Here is a 24,849-nt window from a genome sequence, read left to right on the forward strand (position 1 = left end):
ATTTACCAAGACATTCTCTTAATATGGTATTCATCAGGCGTTGAAAAGTTGCAGCCGAGTTTCTCAGTCCAAAGGGTAGACACACAAATTCATACTGGGCATTTTTAGTTACAAACGCAGTCTTGGGAATACTTTCCTCATCCATAAGCACCTGCCAGTAGCCGCTTTTGAGATCTAATGTGCTGAAAATTGAAGCACCATACATGGATTCCAGTATGTCTTGGATTTGTGGCATGGGAAAGCCATCTAAGGGTGTTTTGGCATTTAAAGCTCTGTAATCAATACAGAAACGTATAGTACCATCCTTCTTGGGGACAAGCACTATAGGAGCTGCCCATGGAGAAGTTGATGGTCGGATTATCCCTTTTCCCAACATGTTGGTAATTTCCTGATCAATAAACTGTTGTTTGGACACAGAAACAGGGTAGGCCCTTTTGCGAACAGGAATCTCCTCTGAGGTGTGAATCTGATGTCGGATCACCGAAGTTTGGCCCAGGGATTCAGTGCAAACCGTAGGCCGATCAAGCATTAAGGCTTCTAGCTGGCATTTCTGAGCTCTAGGAACATCTGCTTGACTTACCAGTCCTTTAATGATTTCTAATGTGGAGGAAGACACTTGAGCTAAAGGTAATGCCAAATGTAGACTGATGGTTGCTGAAGAAGCATATAGCAGGAATGGATGTTTTACCTCCGTTTCTTCAGAAAGCATATAGGTCTTCTCTTTGAAATCAATCTGGATTCCCGAATCCATCAAAAACTCTAGGCCAAGTATAATGGGTAGGTTTAGATCTTGGTCCCTCATCACATAGGCTCTGAATGGATATTGATGTCCATGTAGCGTACAACTCCAGCTTACCTTTCCTAAGGCTGTCTGTACCTGACCATTAGCAAGTGAGAAAGTCTGACCTCTACTGGACTGCCACATTTCGGTGCGGGGCTTAATTTTTTTCCAGTAAGACTCCTGAAGCAAAGAATATGTACTACCTGTGTCCAAAACTGCTTGACATCTATAGTCCTTGATGGTGATTGACAGGGATAATGGGTCAAGCTGCTTTTCCACATTTCCTGACACCACAGCAATATGAGGGTTTGATTGCCGCCCTTTTACTGTTTTATTGGCTCCATTCACCTTAGCCTGATGTTCTGCTTGTCTCTGTCTCCAATAAGCTCTTTCCTCACTAACATCCCTTTCCACTAGGGTTCCCACCCGTACCATTTCGTCCACTGTAGAGACTGTGCCTCTGAGTATGCTGGCGACACGAGGATTACAGTTTCTAAGGGTAGCTTGGAGTATTTCCCGTTCTGACATGGAAGGTTTCAATCGCAGACATAAGGCTCGATACTGATAAGCAAATGTTCGAATACTTTCATCAAGTCCTTGTTTCCGTTCTCTAATTCTTCTTTCAACCTCAACTTCATAGTCATCAGGCAAAAAAAGATTGTAAAAATGTCTTCTTGAATTGCCCCCAAGTTCTTACCTTCTTCTTCTCTGCAAGCCACCAATCCTTGGTTGTATGAGTTAACACAGAAGGCATCATAGCTAATATCTCAGCATCATTAAGTGGTTGAATTGCAAGGTACTCATCACATCTCTCAAGGAATGACATAGGGTCTTCTCCCTCCAAACTGCCAAACCTTGGGAAATCCATCTTGATTGGAGTTTTAAAATGTATAGGATGGGTCGGAGTATCTGTGGGTAGTGGTGGACTGAAGTGCGGTGTAGATGTCACAGTGTGGGTAGAGTGAATTAAAGATTTCAACTGAACATCTCTTCGTGACATACAATCCATCTTTGCTTGTCCTACTTGCTGTATACTCTTTTCTAAGATTTCTTTTACCTGTTGGCATTCAAACTTGAGTTCATTGGGCAATGTCTCCTCCAATCGCTTGATCCGTTTATGATGGTCCTTCTGCTGGGAAAAGAGGTTCTGTACCTGCTCCTCCATAACAGTCAACCTGTGATTTTGCTTATCAATATCATGCTGCACGTCATTAGAAAACACACCAAAAGATTTCTCCAGATCATCTATTTTAGACTCTATTTTGCTCACTCTTGATTCCCAACTGGAAGGATCTTCTGCTTGAGGAGGTGGTGGAGGTGGTAATGGCAAGTATTGAGAACTGTCTTCATGCCCCCCATCCTCTACTTCATTATCCAGATATAAATGACTGAGAGATTGAATAAGGTCTTGTACTGGTTCTCGTCTGATAGTGAAAGGTGCAGTGGAATAGTCTGGTTCTGAAGTATTCTCACCCTCTGTCTCATCACATCGGTTAGCCATTGTGTGTCAATCTTATAAATCAATTATAAAGGTGAACCTAGTCACTCAATGTTCTGGCTCAACCCCAACGTTCACTTAAACCTTCATACATTAAACACAAGGACTCATAAGAAGCAAAATCAGTCTGGTCAAAACCAAATTAACCCTCTACGTTCTACAATTTGGTTTTAGGTTTTACCTTTCAGGTCCCTGTTCGGGCGCCATTTTATGTAACACCTATCCTTTTTATTTTAGTTTAAGTATTACATGTACTGAGGGACCACACAGAATAATTTTGCTCATGAGTCAGATGTATTAAGTATAAGGGCATACATACAGAGATTTAACATGATACACATCCCAATTGGTAAATAGAGAACAACAAACAGTCCAGTACCCCAACCCACAGTCTTTCTTTTAGGACCAGTTAGGACCATAAGCTTTACTCAGTCTGTGCAATTTATAATTTTGAGAAGATATTACTTCAAAGGTCAGGATGATTCCACCACTAAGTTCATCTGGAAGAGAAGGCCTCAATGTCTGAAACTTAGCTTTGGTCTACCGCCAGGTAACAGTCAAACAGTAGTTGAAATCAATTCTCTCCATTCCATCTTCTCAGTTGTATAATCCCCCAAGTACTCCATAACTGCCCAGAACACAAACCCTCTGTAGAAACATTCAAACAAACAAACAAACAAACCAACAACCCATAACTATATACTACAAACCATAATTAGCAAATAAAAATAAAAATAAAAATAAATAATCACTTACAGATGAGCTTAGAACTATAAAGTTCCTTAACCAGGGCAAAAGCCATGAGGTAAGCATCTCCGTGAAGGTAGAGGATCAACTTCCTACTCTTTTCTCCTTCTCCTATCCCTTAAATAGGTAGGCCCTAGCATGTTTCCAACCAGAGCGCCCCCTAATGCTCAGGCGAATATTAGCACTGCTTTACTGAGAAGCTATTAGTAACAGAAAAACTGTTACAACATTATCACTAACGTTAGACCCCTCACAGAACACCAGTTCACATTATCACTAACGTTAGACCCCCGACAGAACACCAGTTCACATTATCACTAACGTTAGACCCATCACAGAACACCAGTTCACATTATCACTAACGTTAGACCCATCACAGAACACCAGTTCACATTATCACTAACGTTAGACCCCTCACAGAACACCAGTTCACATTATCACTAACGTTAGACCCATCACAGAACACCAGTTCACATTATCACTAACGTTAGACCCCTCACCGAACACCAGTTCACATTATCACGAACGTTAGACCCGTCACAGAACACCAGTTCACATTATCACGAACGTTAGACCCATCACAGAACACCAGTTCACATTATCACTAACGTTAGACCCCTCACAGAACACCAGTTCACATTATCACTAACGTTAGACCCCTCACAGAACACCAGTTCACATTATCACTAACGTTAGACCCGTCACAGAACACCAGTTCACATTATCACTAACGTTAGACCCATCACAGAACACCAGTTCACATTATCACTAACGTTAGACCCATCACAGAACACCAGTTCACATTATCACTAACGTTAGACCCCTTACAGAACACCAGTTCACATTATCACTAACGTTAGACCCCTCACAGAACACCAGTTCACATTATCACTAACGTTAGACCCCTCACAGAACACCAGTTCACATTATCACTAACGTTAGACCCATCACAGAACACCAGTTCACATTATCACTAACGTTAGACCCCTCACAGAACACCAGTTCACATTATCACTAACGTTAGACCCATCACAGAACACCAGTTCACATTATCACTAACGTTAGACCCCTCACCGAACACCAGTTCACATTATCACGAACGTTAGACCCGTCACAGCACACCAGTTCACATTATCACGAACGTTAGACCCATCACAGAACACCAGTTCACATTATCACTAACGTTAGACCCGTCACAGAACACCAGTTCACATTATCACTAACGTTAGACCCATCACAGAACACCAGTTCACATTATCACTAACGTTAGACCCCATCACAGAACACCAGTTCACATTATCACTAACGTTAGACCCATCACAGAACACCAGTTCAAATTATCACTAACGTTAGACCCATCACAGAACACCAGTTCACATTATCACTAACGTTAGACCCCCGACAGAACACCAGTTCACATTATCACTAACGTTAGACCCATCACAGAACACCAGTTCACATTATCACTAACGTTAGACCCATCACAGAACACCAGTTCACATTATCACTAACGTTAGACCCGTCACAGAACACCAGTTCACATTATCACTAACGTTAGACCCATCACAGAACACCAGTTCACATTATCACTAACGTTAGACCCCATCACAGAACACCAGTTCACATTATCACTAATGTTAGACCCATCACAGAACACCAGTTCACATTATCACTAACGTTAGACCCATCACAGAACACCAGTTCACATTATCACTAACGTTAGACCCCTCACAGAACACCAGTTCACATTATCACTAACGTTAGACCCATCACAGAACACCAGTTCACATTATCACTAACGTTAGACCCCTCACAGAACACCAGTTCACATTATCACTAACGTTAGACCCATCACAGAACACCAGTTCACATTATCACTAACGTTAGACCCATCACAGAACACCAGTTCACATTATCACTAACGTTAGACCCCCGACAGAACACCAGTTCACATTATCACTAACGTTAGACCCATCACAGAACACCAGTTCACATTATCACTAACGTTAGACCCATCACAGAACACCAGTTCACATTATCACTAACGTTAGACCCCTCACAGAACACCAGTTCACATTATCACTAACGTTAGACCCATCACAGAACACCAGTTCACATTATCACTAACGTTAGACCCCTCACCGAACACCAGTTCACATTATCACGAACGTTAGACCCGTCACAGAACACCAGTTCACATTATCACGAACGTTAGACCCATCACAGAACACCAGTTCACATTATCACTAACGTTAGACCCCTCACAGAACACCAGTTCACATTATCACTAACGTTAGACCCCTCACAGAACACCAGTTCACATTATCACTAACGTTAGACCCGTCACAGAACACCAGTTCACATTATCACTAACGTTAGACCCATCACAGAACACCAGTTCACATTATCACTAACGTTAGACCCATCACAGAACACCAGTTCACATTATCACTAACGTTAGACCCCTTACAGAACACCAGTTCACATTATCACTAACGTTAGACCCCTCACAGAACACCAGTTCACATTATCACTAACGTTAGACCCATCACAGAACACCAGTTCACATTATCACTAACGTTAGACCCGTCACAGAACACCAGTTCACATTATCACTAACGTTAGACCATCACAGAACACCAGTTCACATTATCACTAACGTTAGACCCCTCACAGAACACCAGTTCACATTATCACTAACGTTAGACCCATCACAGAACACCAGTTCACATTATCACTAACGTTAGACCCATCACAGAACACCAGTTCACATTATCACTAACGTTAGACCCATCACAGAACACCAGTTCACGTTCACATTATCACTAACGTTAGACCCCTCACAGAACGCCAGTTCACATTATCACTAACGTTAGACCCATCACAGAACACCAGTTCACATTATCACTAACGTTAGACCCCTCACAGAACACCAGTTCACATTATAACTAACGTTAGACCCCTCACAGAACACCAGTTCACATTATCACTAACGTTAGACCCCTCACAGAACACCAGTTCACATTATCACTAACGTTAGACCCCTCACAGAACACCAGTTCACATTATCACTAACGTTAGACCTATCAGAGAACACCAGTTCACATTATCACTAACGTTAGACCCATCAGAGAACACCAGTTCACATTATCACTAACGTTAGACCCATCAGAGAACACCAGTTCACATTATCACTAACGTTAGACCCATCAGAGAACACCAGTTCACATTATCACTAACGTTAGACCCATCACAGAACACCAGTTCACATTATCACTAACGTTAGACCCCTCACAGAACACCAGTTCACATTATCACTAACGTTAGACCCCCGACAGAACACCAGTTCACATTATCACTAACGTTAGACCCATCACAGAACACCAGTTCACATTATCACTAACGTTAGACCCATCACAGAACACCAGTTCACATTATCACTAACGTTAGACCCCTCACCGAACACCAGTTCACATTATCACGAACGTTAGACCCGTCACAGCACACCAGTTCACATTATCACGAACGTTAGACCCATCACAGAACACCAGTTCACATTATCACTAATGTTAGACCCCTCACAGAACACCAGTTCACATTATCACTAACGTTAGACCCGTCACAGAACACCAGTTCACATTATCACTAACGTTAGACCCCATCACAGAACACCAGTTCACATTATCACTAACGTTAGACCCATCACAGAACACCAGTTCACATTATCACTAACGTTAGACCCATCACAGAACACCAGTTCACATTATCACTAACGTTAGACCCATCACAGAACACCAGTTCACATTATCACTAACGTTAGACCCCTCACAGAACACCAGTTCACATTATCACTAACGTTAGACCCCTCACAGAACACCAGTTCACATTATCACTAACGTTAGACCCCTCACAGAACACCAGTTCACATTATCACTAACGTTAGACCCATCACAGAACACCAGTTCACATTATCACTAACGTTAGACCCGTCACAGAACACCAGTTCACATTATCACTAACGTTAGACCATCACAGAACACCAGTTCACATTATCACTAACGTTAGACCCGTCACAGAACACCAGTTCACATTATCACTAACGTTAGACCATCACAGAACACCAGTTCACATTATCACTAACGTTAGACCCCTCACAGAACACCAGTTCACATTATCACTAACGTTAGACCCATCACAGAACACCAGTTCACATTATCACTAACGTTAGACCCATCACAGAACACCAGTTCACATTATCACTAACGTTAGACCCATCACAGAACACCAGTTCACATTATCACTAACGTTAGACCCCTCACAGAACACCAGTTCACATTATCACTAACGTTAGACCCCTCACAGAACGCCAGTTCACATTATCACTAACGTTAGACCCATCACAGAACGCCAGTTCACATTATCACTAACGTTAGACCCCTCACAGAACGCCAGTTCACATTATCACTAACGTTAGACCCATCACAGAACACCAGTTCACATTATCACTAACGTTAGACCCCTCACAGAACACCAGTTCACATTATCACTAACGTTAGACCCATCACAGAACACCAGTTCACATTATCACTAACGTTAGACCCGTCACAGAACACCAGTTCACATTATCACTAATGTTAGACCCCATCACAGAACACCAGTTCACATTATCACTAACGTTAGACCCATCACAGAACACCAGTTCACATTATCACTAACGTTAGACCCCTCACAGAACACCAGTTCACATTATCACTAACGTTAGACCCCTCACAGAACACCAGTTCACATTATCACTAACGTTAGACCCATCAGAGAACACCAGTTCACATTATCACTAACGTTAGACCCATCAGAGAACACCAGTTCACATTATCACTAACGTTAGACCCATCAGAGAACACCAGTTCACATTATCACTAACGTTAGACCCATCAGAGAATACCAGTTCACATTATCACTAACGTTAGACCCATCACAGAACACCAGTTCACATTATCACTAACGTTAGACCCATCACAGAACGCCAGTTCACATTATCACTAACGTTAGACCCATCACAGAACGCCAGTTCACATTATCACTAACGTTAGACCCCTCACAGAACGCCAGTTCACATTATCACTAACGTTAGACCCCTCACAGAACGCCAGTTCACATTATCACTAACGTTAGACCCATCACAGAACGCCAGTTCACATTATCACTAACGTTAGACCCCTCACAGAACACCAGTTCACATTATCACTAACGTTAGACCCCTCACAGAACACCAGTTCACATTATCACTAACGTTAGACCCCTCACAGAACACCAGTTCACATTATCACTAACGTTAGACCCATCACAGAACACCAGTTCACATTATCACTAACGTTAGACCCCTCACAGAACACCAGTTCACATTATCACTAACGTTAGACCCCTCACAGAACACCAGTTCACATTACCACTAACGTTAGACCCCTCACAGAACACCAGTTCACATTATCACTAACGTTAGACCCGTCACAGAACACCAGTTCACATTATCACTAACGTTAGACCCATCACAGAACACCAGTTCACATTATCACTAACGTTAGACCCCATCACAGAACACCAGTTCACATTATCACTAATGTTAGACCCATCACAGAACACCAGTTCACATTATCACTAACGTTAGACCCATCACAGAACACCAGTTCACATTATCACTAACGTTAGACCCCTCACAGAACACCAGTTCACATTATCACTAACGTTAGACCCCCGACAGAACACCAGTTCACATTATCACTAACGTTAGACCCATCACAGAACACCAGTTCACATTATCACTAACGTTAGACCCATCACAGAACACCAGTTCACATTATCACTAACGTTAGACCCCTCACAGAACACCAGTTCACATTATCACTAACGTTAGACCCATCACAGAACACCAGTTCACATTATCACTAACGTTAGACCCCTCACCGAACACCAGTTCACATTATCACGAACGTTAGACCCGTCACAGAACACCAGTTCACATTATCACGAACGTTAGACCCATCACAGAACACCAGTTCACATTATCACTAACGTTAGACCCCTCACAGAACACCAGTTCACATTATCACTAACGTTAGACCCCTCACAGAACACCAGTTCACATTATCACTAACGTTAGACCCGTCACAGAACACCAGTTCACATTATCACTAACGTTAGACCCATCACAGAACACCAGTTCACATTATCACTAACGTTAGACCCATCACAGAACACCAGTTCACATTATCACTAACGTTAGACCCCTTACAGAACACCAGTTCACATTATCACTAACGTTAGACCCCTCACAGAACACCAGTTCACATTATCACTAACGTTAGACCCATCACAGAACACCAGTTCACATTATCACTAACGTTAGACCCGTCACAGAACACCAGTTCACATTATCACTAACGTTAGACCATCACAGAACACCAGTTCACATTATCACTAACGTTAGACCCCTCACAGAACACCAGTTCACATTATCACTAACGTTAGACCCATCACAGAACACCAGTTCACATTATCACTAACGTTAGACCCATCACAGAACACCAGTTCACATTATCACTAACGTTAGACCCATCACAGAACACCAGTTCACGTTCACATTATCACTAACGTTAGACCCCTCACAGAACGCCAGTTCACATTATCACTAACGTTAGACCCATCACAGAACACCAGTTCACATTATCACTAACGTTAGACCCCTCACAGAACACCAGTTCACATTATAACTAACGTTAGACCCCTCACAGAACACCAGTTCACATTATCACTAACGTTAGACCCCTCACAGAACACCAGTTCACATTATCACTAACGTTAGACCCCTCACAGAACACCAGTTCACATTATCACTAACGTTAGACCTATCAGAGAACACCAGTTCACATTATCACTAACGTTAGACCCATCAGAGAACACCAGTTCACATTATCACTAACGTTAGACCCATCACAGAACACCAGTTCACATTATCACTAACGTTAGACCCCTCACAGAACACCAGTTCACATTATCACTAACGTTAGACCCATCACAGAACACCAGTTCACATTATCACTAACGTTAGACCCATCACAGAACACCAGTTCACATTATCACTAACGTTAGACCCCTCACCGAACACCAGTTCACATTATCACGAACGTTAGACCCGTCACAGCACACCAGTTCACATTATCACGAACGTTAGACCCGTCACAGCACACCAGTTCACATTATCACGAACGTTAGACCCATCACAGAACACCAGTTCACATTATCACTAATGTTAGACCCCTCACAGAACACCAGTTCACATTATCACTAACGTTAGACCCGTCACAGAACACCAGTTCACATTATCACTAACGTTAGACCCCATCACAGAACACCAGTTCACATTATCACTAACGTTAGACCCATCACAGAACACCAGTTCACATTATCACTAACGTTAGACCCATCACAGAACACCAGTTCACATTATCACTAACGTTAGACCCATCACAGAACACCAGTTCACATTATCACTAACGTTAGACCCCTCACAGAACACCAGTTCACATTATCACTAACGTTAGACCCCTCACAGAACACCAGTTCACATTATCACTAACGTTAGACCCCTCACAGAACACCAGTTCACATTATCACTAACGTTAGACCCATCACAGAACACCAGTTCACATTATCACTAACGTTAGACCCGTCACAGAACACCAGTTCACATTATCACTAACGTTAGACCATCACAGAACACCAGTTCACATTATCACTAACGTTAGACCCGTCACAGAACACCAGTTCACATTATCACTAACGTTAGACCATCACAGAACACCAGTTCACATTATCACTAACGTTAGACCCCTCACAGAACACCAGTTCACATTATCACTAACGTTAGACCCATCACAGAACACCAGTTCACATTATCACTAACGTTAGACCCATCACAGAACACCAGTTCACATTATCACTAACGTTAGACCCATCACAGAACACCAGTTCACATTATCACTAACGTTAGACCCCTCACAGAACACCAGTTCACATTATCACTAACGTTAGACCCCTCACAGAACGCCAGTTCACATTATCACTAACGTTAGACCCATCACAGAACGCCAGTTCACATTATCACTAACGTTAGACCCCTCACAGAACGCCAGTTCACATTATCACTAACGTTAGACCCATCACAGAACACCAGTTCACATTATCACTAACGTTAGACCCCTCACAGAACACCAGTTCACATTATCACTAACGTTAGACCCATCACAGAACACCAGTTCACATTATCACTAACGTTAGACCCGTCACAGAACACCAGTTCACATTATCACTAATGTTAGACCCCATCACAGAACACCAGTTCACATTATCACTAACGTTAGACCCATCACAGAACACCAGTTCACATTATCACTAACGTTAGACCCCTCACAGAACACCAGTTCACATTATCACTAACGTTAGACCCCTCACAGAACACCAGTTCACATTATCACTAACGTTAGACCCATCAGAGAACACCAGTTCACATTATCACTAACGTTAGACCCATCAGAGAACACCAGTTCACATTATCACTAACGTTAGACCCATCAGAGAACACCAGTTCACATTATCACTAACGTTAGACCCATCAGAGAATACCAGTTCACATTATCACTAACGTTAGACCCATCACAGAACACCAGTTCACATTATCACTAACGTTAGACCCATCACAGAACGCCAGTTCACATTATCACTAACGTTAGACCCATCACAGAACGCCAGTTCACATTATCACTAACGTTAGACCCCTCACAGAACGCCAGTTCACATTATCACTAACGTTAGACCCCTCACAGAACGCCAGTTCACATTATCACTAACGTTAGACCCATCACAGAACGCCAGTTCACATTATCACTAACGTTAGACCCCTCACAGAACACCAGTTCACATTATCACTAACGTTAGACCCCTCACAGAACACCAGTTCACATTATCACTAACGTTAGACCCCTCACAGAACACCAGTTCACATTATCACTAACGTTAGACCCATCACAGAACACCAGTTCACATTATCACTAACGTTAGACCCCTCACAGAACACCAGTTCACATTATCACTAACGTTAGACCCCTCACAGAACACCAGTTCACATTACCACTAACGTTAGACCCCTCACAGAACACCAGTTCACATTATCACTAACGTTAGACCATCACAGAACACCAGTTCACATTATCACTAACGTTAGACCCCTCACAGAACACCAGTTCACATTATCACTAACGTTAGACCCATCACAGAACACCAGTTCACATTATCACTAACGTTAGACCCATCACAGAACACCAGTTCACATTATCACTAACGTTAGACCCATCACAGAACACCAGTTCACATTATCACTAACGTTAGACCCCTCACAGAACACCAGTTCACATTATCACTAACGTTAGACCCCTCACAGAACGCCAGTTCACATTATCACTAACGTTAGACCCATCACAGAACGCCAGTTCACATTATCACTAACGTTAGACCCCTCACAGAACGCCAGTTCACATTATCACTAACGTTAGACCCATCACAGAACACCAGTTCACATTATCACTAACGTTAGACCCCTCACAGAACACCAGTTCACATTATCACTAACGTTAGACCCATCACAGAAAACCAGTTCACATTATCACTAACGTTAGACCCGTCACAGAACACCAGTTCACATTATCACTAATGTTAGACCCCATCACAGAACACCAGTTCACATTATCACTAACGTTAGACCCATCACAGAACACCAGTTCACATTATCACTAACGTTAGACCCCTCACAGAACACCAGTTCACATTATCACTAACGTTAGACCCATCACAGAACACCAGTTCACATTATCACTAACGTTAGACCCATCACAGAACACCAGTTCACATTATCACTAACGTTAGACCCATCACAGAACACCAGTTCACATTATCACTAACGTTAGACCCCTCACAGAACACCAGTTCACATTATCACTATCGTTAGACCCATCACAGAACACCAGTTCACATTATCACTAACGTTAGACCCGTCACAGAACACCAGTTCACATTATCACTAACGTTAGACCATCACAGAACACCAGTTCACATTATCACTAACGTTAGACCCGTCACAGAACACCAGTTCACATTATCACTAACGTTAGACCATCACAGAACACCAGTTCACATTATCACTAACGTTAGACCCCTCACAGAACACCAGTTCACATTATCACTAACGTTAGACCCATCACAGAACACCAGTTCACATTATCACTAACGTTAGACCCATCACAGAACACCAGTTCACATTATCACTAACGTTAGACCCATCACAGAACACCAGTTCACATTATCACTAACGTTAGACCCATCACAGAACACCAGTTCACATTATCACTAACGTTAGACCCCTCACAGAACACCAGTTCACATTATCACTAACGTTAGACCCCTCACAGAACGCCAGTTCACATTATCACTAACGTTAGACCCATCACAGAACGCCAGTTCACATTATCACTAACGTTAGACCCCTCACAGAACGCCAGTTCACATTATCACTAACGTTAGACCCATCACAGAACGCCAGTTCACATTATCACTAACGTTAGACCCCTCACAGAACGCCAGTTCACATTATCACTAACGTTAGACCCCTCACAGAACGCCAGTTCACATTATCACTAACGTTAGACCCACCACAGAACGCCAGTTCACATTATCACTAACGTTAGACCCCTCACAGAACACCAGTTCACATTATCACTAACGTTAGACCCCTCACAGAACACCAGTTCACATTATCACTAACGTTAGACCCCTCACAGAACACCAGTTCACATTATCACTAACGTTGGACCCCTCACAGAACACCAGTTCACATTATCACTAACGTTAGACCCATCAGAGAACACCAGTTCACATTATCACTAACGTTAGACCCATCAGAGAACACCAGTTCACATTATCACTAACGTTAGACCCATCAGAGAACACCAGTTCACATTATCACTAACGTTAGACCCATCAGAGAACACCAGTTCACATTATCACTAACGTTAGACCCATCACAGAACACCAGTTCACATTATCACTAACGTTAGACCCATCACAGAACACCAGTTCACATTATCACTAACGTTAGACCCCTCACAGAACGCCAGTTCACATTATCACTAACGTTAGACCCCTCACAGAACGCCAGTTCACATTATCACTAACGTTAGACCCATCACAGAACGCCAGTTCACATTATCACTAACGTTAGACCCCTCACAGAACACCAGTTCACATTATCACTAACGTTAGACCCCTCACAGAACACCAGTTCACATTATCACTAACGTTAGACCCCTCACAGAACACCAGTTCACATTATCACTAACGTTAGACCCATCAGAGAACACCAGTTCACATTATCACTAACGTTAGACCCATCAGAGAACACCAGTTCACATTATCACTAACGTTAGACCCATCAGAGAACACCAGTTCACATTATCACTAACGTTAGACCCATCAGAGAATACCAGTTCACATTATCACTAACGTTAGACCCATCACAGAACACCAGTTCACATTATCACTAACGTTAGACCCATCACAGAACGCCAGTTCACATTATCACTAACGTTAGACCCATCACAGAACGCCAGTTCACATTATCACTAACGTTAGACCCCTCACAGAACGCCAGTTCACATTATCACTAACGTTAGACCCCTCACAGAACGCCAGTTCACATTATCACTAACGTTAGACCCCTCACAGAACGCCAGTTCACATTATCACTAACGTTAGACCCATCACAGAACGCCAGTTCACATTATCACTAACGTTAGACCCCTCACAGAACACCAGTTCACATTATCACTAACGTTAGACCCCTCACAGAACACCAGTTCACATTATCACTAACGTTAGACCCCTCACAGAACACCAGTTCACATTATCACTAACGTTAGACCCATCACAGAACACCAGTTCACATTATCACTAACGTTAGACCCCTCACAGAACACCAGTTCACATTATCACTAACGTTAGACCCCTCACAGAACACCAGTTCACATTACCACTAACGTTAGACCCCTCACAGAACACCAGTTCACATTATCACTAACGTTAGACCCATCACAGAACACCAGTTCACATTATCAGTAACGTTAGACCCCTCACAGAACACCAGTTCACATTATCAGTAACGTTAGACCCCTCACAGAACACCAGTTCACATTATCACTAACGTTAGACCCATCACAGAACACCAGTTCACATTATCACTAACGTTAGACCCATCACAGAACACCAGTTCACACTATCACTAACGTTAGACCATCACAGAACACCAGTTCACATTATCACTAACGTTAGACCCGTCACAGAACACCAGTTCACATTATCACTAACGTTAGACCCCTCACAGAACACCAGTTCACATTATCACTAACGTTAGACCCCTCACAGAACACCAGTTCACATTATCACTAACGTTAGACCCGTCACAGAACACCAGTTCACATTATCACTAACGTTAGACCATCACAGAACACCAGTTCACATTATCACAAACGTTAGACCCATCACAGAACACCAGTTCACATTATCACTAACGTTAGACCCATCACAGAACACCAGTTCACATTATCACTAACGTTAGACCCGTCACAGAACACCAGTTCACATTATCACTAACGTTAGACCCCTCACAGAACACCAGTTCACATTATCACTAACGTTAGACCCCTCACAGAACACCAGTTCACATTATCACTAACGTTAGACCCATCGCAGAACACCAGTTCACATTATCACTAACGTTAGACCCCTCACAGAACAACAGTTCACATTACCACTAACGTTAGACCCATCGCAGAACACCAGTTCACATTATCACTAACGTTAGACCCATCACAGAACAACAGTTCACATTACCACTAACGTTAGACCCCTCACAGAACACCAGTTCACATTATCACTAACGTTAGACCCCTCACAGAACACCAGTTCACATTATCACTAACGTTAGACCCATCACAGAACACCAGTTCACATTATCACTAACGTTAGACCCCTCACAGAACACCAGTTCACATTATCACTAACGTTAGACCCCTCACAGAACACCAGTTCACATTATCACTAACGTTAGACCCCTCACAGAACACCAGTTCACATTATCACTAACGTTAGACCCATCACAGAACACCAGTTCACATTATCACTAACGTTAGACCCCTCACAGAACACCAGTTCACATTATCACTAACGTTAGACCCATCACAGAACACCAGTTCACATTATCACTAACGTTAGACCCATCACAGAACACCAGTTCACATTATCACTAACGTTAGACCCATCACAGAACACCAGTTCACATTATCACTAACGTTAGACCCATCGCAGAACACCAGTTCACATTATCACTAACGTTAGACCCCTCACAGAACAACAGTTCACATTACCACTAACGTTAGACCCGTCACAGAACACCAGTTCACATTATCACTAACGTTAGACCCATCACAGAACACCAGTTCACATTATCACTAACGTTAGACCCATCACAGAACAACAGTTCACATTACCACTAACGTTAGACCCCTCACAGAACACCAGTTCACATTATCACTAACGTTAGACCCCTCACAGAACACCAGTTCACATTATCACTAACGTTAGACCCATCACAGAACACCAGTTCACATTATCACTAACGTTAGACCCCTCACAGAACACCAGTTCACATTATCACTAACGTTAGACCCCTCACAGAACACCAGTTCACATTATCACTAACGTTAGACCCGTCACAGAACACCAGTTCACATTATCACTAACGTTAGACCCGTCACAGAACACCAGTTCACATTATCACTAACGTTAGACCCGTCACAGAACACCAGTTCACATTATCACTAACGTTAGACCCGTCACAGAACACCAGTTCACATTACCACTAACGTTAGACCCCTCACAGAACACCAGTTCACATTATCACTAACGTTAGACCCCTCACAGAACACCAGTTCACATTATCACTAACGTTAGACCCCTCACAGAACACCAGTTCACATTATCACTAACGTTAGACCCGTCACAGAACACCAGTTCACATTATCACTAACGTTAGACCCCTCACAGAACACCAGTTCACATTATCACTAACGTTAGACCCATCACAGAACACCAGTTCACATTATCACTAACGTTAGACCCCTCACAGAACACCATTTCACATTATCACTAACGTTAGACCCCTCACAGAACACAAGTCTGCACCACTGAGTAAAAGGATTTAACTTAACACTGCAATCCCCTGACTTTAAGTCATTCTAAAATGTTTATTAGTTTGACAACTAGTAATTTATCATTCTTTAAAAAAAAATTGCTTTAGCATAAATGCATTTTGTGGGTTTTAACAGACCAGCTTAAAAATGTAATGATGCATCAATAAATTATATATTCATTATCTACTAATGGTTTGATCATCATTTGTTCACAATTAACAATTGTTTATTGAGATAACGGTACACTGACATTTCAGTGATTAATAATATATTAACTAGTAACTTAACCATTTACTATGGATCTGTTTGATTATTTTATGATATGCTATTTTTTAAAGATAACTTACAGATTTGCAAATTGTTAGCATATTATACTTAATCATTTATGAATGTATAGTCATGATTTGTAAATGATTAGTTTATCATTATCTAATAACTTATCATGTATAACTGAATCTACAAAATATACAAAAAAGTAACAATTTAGTAACATTTATGAAATGCATTGTCATGTTTTGTAAATCATAAGTTCATTATTACCTATTAAACTGTAAATTACTTATAACTTAATCTACTAAATATAAGTAAAATAATTAACAAATCACTCATTAATCATTAATTAACACGTAGTCATGTTTCATAAATCATTAGTTAATTATTTACTAATCACTTGTAAATGACTTGTAACGGAATTTACAAAACATTTGTAAAATGTTAGCATATCACTTGATAATCATTTATGAATGTTTTGTAAATGATTAGTTCATCATTAACTAACCACTTATAAATGACTTACAACTGAACGCTATTATAAAGTGTTACCAATTATCTTAGATGAAAAAGAGTTCCAAGCTTGTACAGTCTCTGGTCGCGCCTTATTAAGTCGCGCAGTTGTATGTTCAAGGTTGGTTTTTAATACTCTAATCAACATGGGTATGGACAAATATGCATGCTTTATGCAAATGTACATTTATTATTAGTGAAACCATACTTATTCAATAATAATCAATACAGCATGAAGACTAGCAGTATCAAAGGTCCTAGATGTTTATCAAAGAAATTGTTCATGTCTCTTAAACCTAAACTTAAATTAAATATAGAGTAAGCAGTGATTCCTCTCATTTTAAGAATATAACAGTTTTTACACTGGCAGTTTAATTCAGAGCAGGGCACAGTTCGTATGAAAAATTGGTAATGTGAAAGCTGTCATGCGAACTGGTGAGCGTACCAGAACCACACCATACCTGGAGGAGGTCCATATTCTACGAGTAGGAATATAGTGTGGCCCCTTTAAGAGCTGCGCGTTCCCCATTGCACTGTCGGTATTTTGTGTGTGTGCGCTGAACTGTGCCGCGATTTACGTGAACAGTGTGAGTAACACGGATTCGGGAGTGTTCTTGTTCAGGAAAGTAACCTGTGCATTCGTTTTAGCCGACTGTAATGTATTTAGTTCAATAAAACACGTGTACTGTTAGCGGTGATGGTGTTAATGATTTACCTCAGATATAAGCGAGTGCGCTTCAGTGCGTTGCGCTCGGAAGGCAGAGAATGTACTCAGTGAAAAAACACACTTTTCTTTCTTATTGACCTGGAGTCTAATAAAAGTTAAACAGAAAATATGGTAGCTTGTAGGCAATACTGCACTTTTGGTTTAGAACCGTAATGTTAATGTCCACCCTTTTTCTTTCCCTATTAATGTTTGGTGCTGCATCCTTTGCGTCTGACTGCTCTCACTTTTTCCAACTACGCGCTATGCCACGGATCAAACAGAAAATGAGCGTTGCGTTAACACGCGTAATAAATTTAGTGCCGTTAAAATGAATTTGCGTTAATGCGTTATTAACATGCTAACTTTGACAGCCCTAATATAAATATATTGTGTACTGTTTAAAGCTCTTAATGCACAGTTTTACTTACTTGGTTGATTGCCATTTGTTTTATCACGGTTGTCCCTCAGTCCCTCCATTGATTCTGTAAATGACATTGAAAGGTCAGTCGTTCAGTTTATCATCATCTGATGTTCAGATCATGATGTATCCTCACCTGTTTAAATGATTTAATATTCACACACATCACATGACTAGTTCCCCTGTCGATCATCATCACTAATGAAGTTCACCTGTCGATCATCACTAATGAAGTTTACCTGTCGATCATCATCACTAATGAAGTTCACCTGTCGATCATCACTAATGAAGTTCCCCTGTCGATCATCATCACTAATGAAGTTCACCTGTCGATCATCTCTAATGAAGTTCACCTGTCTATCATCACTAATGAAGTTCACCCGTCGATCATCACTAATGAAGTTCACTCGTCGATCATCTCTAATGAAGTTCACCTGTCGATCATCACTAATGAAGTTCACCTGTCGATCATCATCACTAATGAAGTTCACCTGTCGATCATCATCACTAATGAAGTTCACCTGTCAATCATCATCACTAATGAAGTTCACCTGTCGATCATCATCACTAATGAAGTTCACCTGTCGATCATCATCACTAATGAAGTTCACCTGTCGTTCATCACTAATGAAGTTCACCTGTCGATCATCACTAATGAAGTTCACCTGTCGATCATCACTAATGAAGTTCACCTGTCGATCATCATCACTAATGAAGTTCACCTGTCGATCATCACTAATGAAGTTCACCTGTCGATCATCATCACTAATGAAGTTCACCTGTCGATCATCACTAATGAAGTTCACCTGTCGATCATCACTAATGAAGTTCACCTGTCGATCATCTCTAATGAAGTTCACCTGTCGATCATCTCTAATGAAGTTCACCTGTCGATCATCACTAATGAAGTTCACCTGTCGATCATCATCACTAATGAAGTTCACCTGTCGATCATCATCACTAATGAAGTTCACCTGTCCATCATCACTAATGAAGTTCACCTGTCGATCATCATCACTAATGAAGTTCACCTGTCGATCATCACTAATGAAGTTCACCTGTCGATCATCATCACTAATGAAGTTCACCTGTCGATCATCACTAATGAAGTTCACCTGTCGATCATCACTAATGAAGTTCACCTGTCGATGATCACTAATGAAGTTCCCCTGTCGATCATCATCACTAATGAAGTTCACCTGTCGATCATCATCACTAATGAAGTTCACCTGTCGATCATCATCACTAATGAAGTTCACCTGTCGATCATCTCTAATGAAGTTCACCCGTCGATCATCACTAATGAAGTTCACTCGTCGATCATCTCTAATGAAGTTCACCTGTCGATCATCACTAATGAAGTTCACCTGTCGATCATCATCACTAATGAAGTTCACCTGTCAATCATCATCACTAATGAAGTTCACCTGTCGATCATCATCACTAATGAAGTTCACCTGTCGATCATCATCACTAATGAAGTTCACCTGTCGTTCATCACTAATGAAGTTCACCTGTCAATCATCACTAATGAAGTTCACCTGTCGATCATCATCACTAATGAAGTTCACCTGTCGATCATCACTAATGAAGTTCACCTGTCGATCATCATCACTAATGAAGTTCACCTGTCGATCATCATCACTAATGAAGTTCACCTGTCGTTCATCACTAATGAAGTTCACCTGTCGATCATCACTAATGAAGTTCACCTGTCGATCATCACTAATGAAGTTCACCTGTCGATCATCATCACTAATGAAGTTCACCTGTCGATCATCACTAATGAAGTTCACCTGTCGATCATCATCACTAATGAAGTTCACCTGTCGATCATCATCACTAATGAAGTTCACCTGTCGATCATCACTAATGAAGTTCACCTGTCGATCATCTCTAATGAAGTTCACCTGTCGATCATCTCTAATGAAGTTCACCTGTCGATCATCACTAATGAAGTTCACCGGTCGATCATCATCACTAATGAAGTTCACCTGTCGATCATCATCACTAATGAAGTTCACCTGTCCATCATCACTAATGAAGTTCACCTGTCGATCATCACTAATGAAGTTCACCTGTCGATCATCATCACTAATGAAGTTCACCTGTCGATCATCACTAATGAAGTTCACCTGTCGATCATCACTAATGAAGTTCACCTGTCGATCATCTCTAATGAAGTTCACCTGTCGATCATCTCTAATGAAGTTCACCTGTCGATCATCACTAATGAAGTTCACCTGTCGATCATCATCACTAATGAAGTTCACCTGTCGATCATCATCACTAATGAAGTTCACCTGTCCATCATCACTAATGAAGTTCACCTGTCGATCATCATCTCTAATGAAGTTCACCTGTCGATCATCACTAATGAAGTTCACCTGTCAATCATCATCACTAATGAAGTTCACCTGTCGATCATCATCACTAATGAAGTTCACCTGTCCATCATCACTAATGAAGTTCACCTGTCGATCATCATCACTAATGAAGTTCACCTGTCGATCATCACTAATGAAGTTCACCTGTCGATCATCATCACTAATGAAGTTCACCTGTCAATCATCATCACTAATGAAGTTCACCTGTCGATCATCATCACTAATGAAGTTCACCTGTCGATCATCATCACTAATGAAGTTCACCTGTCGTTCATCACTAATGAAGTTCACCTGTCGATCATCACTAATGAAGTTCACCTGTCGATCATCACTAATGAAGTTCACCTGTCGATCATCATCACTAATGAAGTTCACCTGTCGATCATCACTAATGAAGTTCACCTGTCGATCATCATCACTAATGAAGTTCACCTGTCGATCATCATCACTAATGAAGTTCACCTGTCGATCATCACTAATGAAGTTCACCTGTCGATCATCACTAATGAAGTTCACCTGTCGATCATCTCTAATGAAGTTCACCTGTCGATCATCTCTAATGAAGTTCACCTGTCGATCATCACTAATGAAGTTCACCTGTCGATCATCATCACTAATGAAGTTCACCTGTCGATCATCATCACTAATGAAGTTCACCTGTCCATCATCACTAATGAAGTTCACCTGTCGATCATCATCACTAATGAAGTTCACCTGTCGATCATCACTAATGAAGTTCACCTGTCGATCATCATCACTAATGAAGTTCACCTGTCGATCATCACTAATGAAGTTCACCTGTCGATCATCACTAATGAAGTTCACCTGTCGATGATCACTAATGAAGTTCCCCTGTCGATCATCATCACTAATGAAGTTCACCTGTCGATCATCATCACTAATGAAGTTCACCTGTCGATCATCATCACTAATGAAGTTCACCTGTCGATCATCATCACTAATGAAGTTCACCCGTCGATCATCACTAATGAAGTTCACCTGTCGATCATCACTAATGAAGTTCACCTGTCGATCATCATCACTAATGAAGTTCACCTGTCAATCATCATCACTAATGAAGTTCACCTGTCGATCATCATCACTAATGAAGTTCACCTGTCGATCATCATCACTAATGAAGTTCACCTGTCGTTCATCACTAATGAAGTTCACCTGTCGATCATCACTAATGAAGTTCACCTGTCGATCATCATCACTTATGAAGTTCACCTGTCGATCATCACTAATGAAGTTCACCTGTCGATCATCATCACTAATGAAGTTCACCTTTCGATCATCATCACTAATGAAGTTCACCTGTCGATCATCACTAATGAAGTTCACCTGTCGATCATCATCACTAATGAAGTTCACCTGTCGTTCATCGCTAATGAAGTTCACCTGTCGATCATCATCACTTATGAAGTTCACCTGTCGATCATCATCACTAATGAAGTTCACCTGTCGATCATCACTAATGAAGTTCACCTGTCGTTCATCGCTAATGAAGTTAAACTGTCGATCATCATCACTAATGAAGTTCACCTGTCGATCATCTCTAATGAAGTTCACCTGTCGATCATCTCTAATGAAGTTCACCTGTCGATCATCATCACTAATGAAGTTCACCTGTCGTTCATCGCTAATGAAGTTCACCTGTCGATCATCTCTAATGAAGTTCACCTGTCGATCATCACTAATGAAGTTCACCTGTCGATCATCATCACTAATGAAGTTCACCTTTCGATCATCATCACTAATGAAGTTCACCTGTCGATCATCACTAATGAAGTTCACCTGTCGATCATCATCACTAATGAAGTTCACCTGTCGTTCATCGCTAATGAAGTTCACCTGTCGATCATCATCACTTATGAAGTTCACATGTCGATCATCATCACTAATGAAGTTCACCTGTCGATCATCACTAATGAAGTTCACCTGTCGTTCATCGCTAATGAAGTTAAACTGTCGATCATCATCTCTAATGAAGTTCACCTGTCGATCATCTCTAACGAAGTTCACCTGTCGATCATCACTAATGAAGTTCACCTGTCGATCATCATCACTAATGAAGTTCACCTGTCGATCATCACTAATGAAGTTCACCTGTCGTTCATCTCTAATGAAGTTCACCTGTCGATCATCATCTCTAATGAAGTTCACCTGTCGATCATCTCTAATGAAGTTCACCTGTCGATCATCACTAATGAAGTTCACCTGTCGATCATCATCACTAATGAAGTTCACCTGTTGATCATCATCACTAATGAAGTTCACCTGTCGATCATCACTAATGAAGTTCACCTGTCGATCATCATCACTAATGAAGTTCACCTGTCGATCATCATCACTAATGAAGTTCACCTGTCGATCATCACTAATGAAGTTTACCTGTCGATCATCATCACTAATGAAGTTCACCTGTCGATCATCATCACTAATGAAGTTCACCTGTCGATCATCTCTAATGAAGTTCACCTGTCGATCATCATCACTAATGAAGTTCACCTGTCGATCATCATCACTAATGAAGTTCACCTGTCGATCATCATCACTAATGAAGTTCACCTGTCGATCATCACTAATGAAGTTCACCTGTCGATCATCACTAATGAAGTTCACCTGTCGATCATCACTAATGAAGATCACCTGTCGATCATCATCACTAATGAAGTTCACCTGTCGATCATCACTAATGAAGTTCACCTGTCGATCATCACTAATGAAGTTCACCTGTCGATCATCATCACTAATGAAGTTCACCTGTCGATCATCATCACTAATGAAGTTCACCTGTTGATCATCATCACTAATGAAGTTCACCTGTCGATCATCACTAATGAAGTTCACCTGTCGATCATCTCTAATGAAGTTCACCTGTCGATCATCATCACTAATGAAGTTCACCTGTCGATCATCACTAATGAAGTTCCCCTGTCGATCATCATCACTAATGAAGTTCACCTGTCGATCATCATCACTAATGAAGTTCACCTGTCGATCATCATCACTAATGAAGTTCACCTGTCGATCATATCTAATGAAGTTCACCTGTCGATCATCATCACTAATGAAATTCACCTGTCGATCATCACTAATGAAGTTCACCTGTCGATCATCACTAATGAAGTTCACCTGTCGATCATCACTAATGAAGTTCACCTGTCGATCATCT

General features: G+C 41.3%; 1 protein-coding gene across 1 annotated transcript in view; it reads right to left on the reverse strand.

Annotated features, from left to right (window-relative positions):
• Positions 1-24,849, reverse strand: part of LOC137047428 (uncharacterized) — a 43,043-nt gene that overhangs the window by 10,240 nt on the left and 7,954 nt on the right. Inside the window, exon 4 of the mRNA XM_067425059.1 lies at positions 19,295-19,348. Within this exon, the coding sequence (XP_067281160.1) occupies positions 19,295-19,348 (54 nt within the window). The remainder of the gene's footprint in view (positions 1-19,294; positions 19,349-24,849) is intronic.

Source organism: Pseudorasbora parva, chromosome 19 (genome assembly GCF_024679245.1).
Source record: "Pseudorasbora parva isolate DD20220531a chromosome 19, ASM2467924v1, whole genome shotgun sequence".
NCBI classification, from domain to species: domain Eukaryota; kingdom Metazoa; phylum Chordata; class Actinopteri; order Cypriniformes; family Gobionidae; genus Pseudorasbora; species Pseudorasbora parva.